Source organism: Seriola lalandi, unplaced genomic scaffold (genome assembly GCF_002814215.2).
Source record: "Seriola lalandi dorsalis isolate HSWRI2012SDOR001 ecotype SW California unplaced genomic scaffold, Sedor1 jcf7180002054630, whole genome shotgun sequence".
Taxonomy (NCBI): domain Eukaryota; kingdom Metazoa; phylum Chordata; class Actinopteri; order Carangiformes; family Carangidae; genus Seriola; species Seriola lalandi.
Window position 1 is genome coordinate 1,337,998 of NW_019525183.1, and position 6,519 is coordinate 1,344,516.

The 6,519-nt window shown below is 43.7% G+C and overlaps 1 protein-coding gene across 1 annotated transcript in view; it reads left to right on the forward strand.

Annotated features, from left to right (window-relative positions):
* The window catches only part of LOC111665348 (uncharacterized), a 19,302-nt gene that overhangs the window by 4,624 nt on the left and 8,159 nt on the right, over nt 1–6,519 (forward strand). Inside the window, exons 7-10 of the mRNA XM_087177676.1 lie at nt 203–266; nt 4,225–4,296; nt 4,451–4,777; nt 5,139–5,468. Coding sequence (XP_087033802.1) covers nt 203–266; nt 4,225–4,296; nt 4,451–4,777; nt 5,139–5,468 — 793 coding nt within the window. The remainder of the gene's footprint in view (nt 1–202; nt 267–4,224; nt 4,297–4,450; nt 4,778–5,138; nt 5,469–6,519) is intronic.

The window sequence follows — 6,519 nt, forward strand, 5'->3', positions numbered from 1 at the left end:
TCAAATTCACATCTTGCACTTTTATCTTATCACCACCAGATCACGCCAAATCACCACCAATCACCTGTATGGAGCCACGACTCAACCACTTCAATATTTAACAATAAAACACACTCTAAGGCTCATTTTTTACATTGATCACTGCAGCTCAAACATTTACAACACCTCATAACACTCACATTTGCTTTATTTTTTCTCACAGGTGGAGACGGCCGTCTATCAACATCATGCTCAACTGCGTCAGGACCGTGACTGTCTGCAGAGCAGTAAGAGGATTTCTTTTATCTTCAAATCTTTTACTCTTACACAAACACAAAGTGCCAGAGAGAGATTTCATTTATCAAAAATATTTTACAAAATACATGCATTTTCATCTCAATTAAGTCTACCCTCCAAGCCCTACAAAACATACAAACCACCACCTGTAATTTCACATCACTTCTGACGCATGATCAACAGGATTTTCCTCAGAGGGCACATGTCTCCATTAACTTGAACTGGTACTTTCCTTGATACGCTGGATGCAGTTTGCCACAAAGACATAGAAATCATCTGGCATCATTATTAACGTATCCAAGGACGAGCTTTGAGTCTCTCCAGAAAATCTCCTGGGCACTTTCTATTTCCAGCTCCTTCCTGAGCAGATCAATAGTATGCACAGCAACAACAGCTGCTGACAGATCAAGTCTTGCTACGGTGGTGACCTTCGTGGGCGTGACTCTGGCATTACCCATGACTACAGGACAGTGGATTTGTCCTGATGCACTGATCGTTCTCAGGTAAGTACACACTCCATACCCTGTGACACCCTGTGACACATCGCTGAATCTTGACATCTACTAGATTCTGTAGGTCCAACAGCCAAGACTCCCATTGTGGCCGCAAGTCATCAGACAGAGGTTCATCCCATCCCATCTTGTCTCGGCACATCTGTTGAAGTATCTGCTTCCCAACAAGAATGAAAGGTGCTACAAACCCGAGTGGATCGTAGATAGAGGCCATAATCGACAAGACTCCTCTTCTAGAGAGCGGACGTTCGTTTACAATGACCCTGAATAGGAATTGATCTGAAGAGACGCACCATTTGACACCTAAGGCTCTTTGGGCAAATGGCTCATTGTCTTTGCCTGCAAGCACTTCCTGACGATTTGAAATTAACTTATGGATTCGCCTGTTGATTCCACGCAAAGTCCAAGAGCTGTCTTGAGACAGCATCACAAGTGTCTACTCTGCAGCGGGTCTCCGCATCAGGAGTTTTTATTGTCTTATGTCCTCATAAGCTTGTTTTACGTCTGATGAGGCACTTTGGATTTTGGTCGTAAGGTCTTGTAGGATTTCGCTGGAGAGAGGTCTGTCAAGTTCTTTCTTGGCCTCCTTAGCCACAGCCTTCCATTTATCATAAGCAGATCTGAAGTGATGCTGAAGCCTTTTAGATTTGCTTTCTTGGAGCTCTTGACCCTTTTCAGTGAGCTTTCGGGTTCTCTGGCTTCTTCGTAGTCCTGCAGCAGCTTGTGTCCCTACACCTGCATCAGTTTCCTTTGATGGGTTTGTGTCTAAAGGTGCATTATTGTTTGTAGACGGTTCCTGTAACTCTACAGCTTCACTGCTACCCTCAGCCATTTTAGTACTGTTTGACTTATACTTCCTTGCTTAGTTCTTGAACCTTAAATATAACTAAATTAATTAACACAACTACAGTGTTACTAACCAGTCTATGATTTGAACAGCCATAATAATAGTAATTGCAATGAACTTGATTTAATTAACCTTTAAATTTAACCAGCTAAATTTTAGAGAAACTTATTGTGTGTTATGAACACCCTTTCACGAACAAATGAACTTATTTACAATCACAGTGAATCAGAAATCACTTAACACTTGGCAAATTATAACAACAAGTTGAATTGAAGTTACCCAAATGTTTGTAGCATGTGCTCTCATCCATGCTCCCATCCGTGCTCCCTCCAAGCCAAGGTGAAAGGTCAGACTGTGGGGCAGACACTGAGAGGAAAGACTGAAAACTCTGAAAATATAATATCATTGTCTCTGGCCTAGTAGCTCAAGGTGTTAGATGTAGATTTTCATCAGCAGTTGCGCAACATGGTCACTGGAGGTCTCTGTTTCTCCAGGTTTCATGTCTGAGGAAGAACTGAGGCAGTCTGAGAGTTCAGGGGTTGAAATGCGGCTGCAGGAGCTCAACAGTGGTAAGTCGTAGTTGAATGTATGAACCATGGATTGTTCTGTTCCAGATTCACTTTACCTGCAGCAAAGGGAGCAGCTCTAATCATTTGAGCCAACTTTGTGTTTGTGTCTTTTTGTGGACTGTTTGTGGACTGTCAGCAGGTAAGTCTCATGTCTTTTTTTTATCATGGACAATTCTCCACAACCTCAGTTCCAAGCAAAGCTATTTTGAAATAACTTGCAAATTTAGTAGTTTTGAGTTTTTCAGTCAACCCTCCTACAGTCAGTTTTTGTGATGACAATCCTTCAGGGTGAAACATCAATCAATCTATTGTACATAAAGATATGATTTAGGTAGTAGTTTTAAGGCTATGTATGTTTTACTGAAAAAAACATGCAACTTTTATTCATTGTACTTATTTTTTTCCTTCTAATGAATTTATCTACCCATATATTTAAATATGTTTCATTGACTTAAACTCAAAATTAAGCTTAAGGATTAATTTTAACTTGGTGAAAGTGTAACTTTTCACAAAATGTTGTTGCACCTGTTGGATAAAACTTTATGAAGAAAGGGAGGAGTGTTTATAGTGTTTTTGTCATGTGTCACATTGTGGCATCAGCATGCTACTTTATGCATATAATTATTGTCATATACAATGGCAAAATTGGCTTATGTGAAAAAGCCTTTTCCTCCTGTCAAATGTGGGAAAGATGATAAGAATATATGTGGTTTTTTTTCATCAATTTGCCCAAGAAATCTCAAATAAAATCTGTTGTCTGGGGCTGGACCAGCTGTGGTGAAAATGCTCAGTATACACATCTGGATGTAGAGCAGATTGTTTAAGGATTCAAGTTGCCAGTCGATTGATGAATCAGATATCTTGTAACAGCCCACTGTCAGACAGCTGTAGTGTTTTAGCGGTGGAAAAGTGATGAAAGTGTTGCCCAACAGGAGCAAGCTGCGTGTTTGAAACCAGATGGTTGGCACCATGAAAGAGCAAAATAACACCCATAAAGCTCCGAGGTCTGGACCTGGTCTGTCTTGTGGTTTAAGTTGGGTTTTTCTTTTCCCAGCAAGTCCACTTGTAGAGTCTGATCAAAGGCCAGTTCATGCTTGATCCCTGCTGTTTTCACCTTTTTGGTCAGGATACGGATTCAGTTCTGGAGTCAATTTGCAGCAGCATCTTTCTATGAGTGGGGAGATGTTTCTGGCCAACCAACCAACCACTGTCACACCGTTTGCTTTACTACAAACTCACATATGTTATGATCACCTGAATGACTAATATCTTATCATCCGGTCCTGCATCACCATCTGGCCACTGTAATTTATTTGAGGTTGGCTTTCCGGTATTGATTTTGAAATCTATGGGTTTGGTTCTGTCTACACATCAAGTGGCAGCTTGTTTTGCTGCCAGATGATTACGGGTTTACCGGGGCAGGGCGCATGCTGTGGATTAACATGTAAAAACTCCCATTAGACCCCAAGTGATGTTTCTTGAATCAGCAACTGTTGTTGTTGATGCTTACACATTGCATCACTATGGCAACAACCATTAAAGTGAGTCTACCGCAGTATCAGATGCACATATGTCCTCCCAAAAAAAGTTTTAGTTGTGCATATTTTTTGTATTTTCGATTCATTATTAATCAAAGAGTGTAATATTGTGATGCTCAGGCAATGCTGTCATTGCTAGTGTAATCCTCTGGCTTCATGTTGCCCATTACAACAGACAGTGCGCCACTAAGATGCAGCTACAACTGTGCTGACCAGCAGCAGCTCAGCAAGTCAGAACACTGGACAGCCGACAGAGGTACAGCTGCATCACAGCCTCACACTGATTCACACTTGATTCTCTGCTGGTTTAAACATGTCTATGTGGCCACAACATTAAGCATGTGGCTTCATGTTGAGGTTTCATGGTGAGGTTTAGGTTGTGGCTGAAGCTGTTGGAGCCCTCTGACGGTGTTTGAGTTTGCAGCTGCGGCCTGGATGTGAGACTGGCTCAGCGAGTGAGTTGGTAACCCTTCTTCAGTGAGCGATGTATGGACCTGCCCTCTCTCTGAGTCTGCTGCTGTGGACAGTAGGAGTGGCTGTACTCAGGACTCATGGTATGATCTGCATTCAATTGGTGCTTTTCTTTGTTTTTTGGTTTATTAAATTTCAAGCAGGTTGCACAATGCCCCAAAAGGCAGGCGGTATGTTAATCATGAATATGTTTAAAATTGATTTGTAAACTTGATTACTCTTTTCGTCCTATGTCAGGTGAGGTTATAGCCCAGTCTGCCATCCTGACCGCAGAGGCCGGTCGCCCCCTCATGCTTGGCTGCAACATCACCATGGCAACAGGAGACACCGTCCGGCAAGTCCGCTGGCTCAACAGGCACGACAAGATCCTCCTGGCCTACGAACAAAACGTGCAAGTCCTCGTCAGCAATCAACACCCGAGTGTGCAGCTCACTGCCTCCAGCAACGATGCCAGCTACATCACCATCACGAGGGTGCAGCCTGATGACGAGGGCTGCTACCGCTGCATCTTTGACGTTTACCCCACGGGCTCACAAGAAGGCAGGACATGCATCAGTGTCACTGGTGAGTCTGAGAAGCCTCATATTGCAACTAAACCTCACATGACACTTGAACTTTTGTTCTTGTTTCCATAACGACACAACCTTTTGCAAGGGTGTTTATTTGGAGAAGTCTGGTCACATTGCCTGTGTGCAGCTCACTGAGGTTCAGAGAGTCCCAGAATGCCTTGAGACAGGAAGTACTATACTAATGTCTGAAGTCCCAGATCAGCAGGAGAGAAAGCTCCCCTTGGCACTTCCTGTTGTTACCATTAAATCTTTATTATTGCCTGACTCCTTCTTGTTTCCCCTGAACCTGCACACAAGCCAGTGCTATAAAACTTTCATAGCACAGTTGATGCCAGGAGTTCTTTCTTTATCCCCAGGTAAGGTGCGGCAAGTGGGCAACAAGACAGCCATAAGCGGGCAGCCGGCCACCCTCTCCTGCTGGTACAGCCTCCCTGAGAGGGTGCAGCAGGTGCTGTGGAGGAAGACGGCTGAGCAGGGCGACACCACCACCGTGGCTTCCTACAGCAAGAAAGGCCACCACAACATAGAGGAGCCCTTCAGGGAACGAGTTAGCCTGAGCCGGACTCTGGGTGAGACCCAGATGACCATCCAGTCTGTCGCAACGGAGGACGAGGCCTGCTACACCTGCGAGTTCCACCCATACCCAGACGGCAGCAGAAGTGCCACCTCCTGTCTGTCGGTCTATGGTGAGTCTGCTGATGTCATTTGCAGCAAACCAAAGAAAACAAAACTTTTTGTACTTTTTTTAGCATGTTGACCCCAAGAAGAGTAGAACAAGAAAGAAGTCATAGGGTAAACATAGAGAGCTTTCATATAAAATGTGTAATTGGGCACAAAATTAACGTTCTGCTGTGGCGTTATATATGGTGCTATAATATGTAAAGAATATCTTTACATATCTTCTTAAACCCATTAACCACAAACAATAGCTCAAGAAAACAAGATGCAAGGCCAAGACACAACATGAATACCCCATCTTCCCCAAGTCCCAGGTAGCCACGGGAACATATAAGTACTAGTGGGTGTTAACTGGTAACAAACGCACATCAACTAACCGTCCTGACTACAAAAACAGGAGAAAGGGCAGTTAAAAGAAAATGACAGTCCACCCGTACGAACTGTGAAAATACAACGAACAACCTATGGCAAAAGTTGAATGGAGGCGAACAGTGGTGTGGCCGGTTGGAACCGGAGGTAGATTCGGTTCTCCTCCCTTGCAGCTCGGCCGCGAAGTCTAACAGCAATGACAAACACCGTTGTGGCTCCTTTAATCTTTTGGTAACTGACTCACTCAGGTGATGCTGTCAAACGATGTGTGCTATTTCTGGAAATACCTAGCTGTTTAGCTGTTTCCAGACATTGTTCAAAACAAGTCAGATAATTACATGGTTTGAGCAATGTGGAGGTGACGTTTCCGTCCGTCCCACTGCTCCGTGTTTCATTGTTACTTTTCATTTGCAAGGAGGAAAAAATGATGCAGCCAGGAATTTAAATGATATGAAACAATGTCTGAGCCCCAGTTGTGTTCGCTGTACTTCAATATACTGTAGGCTGAGAGGAAAGGTGTGTGTGTGTGTGTGTGTGTGTGTGTGTGTGTGTGTGTGCATTCCAAATACAGCTCAGGAAAGGGAAGCACTGTGTATAAACAAACCAGAGCTGCTGTTGTGGGTCATTAAACTACTGTTCTGACCTGCTTTGGTGACAGCACTTCTTGTCCCACCGCCAACACTTAACCCC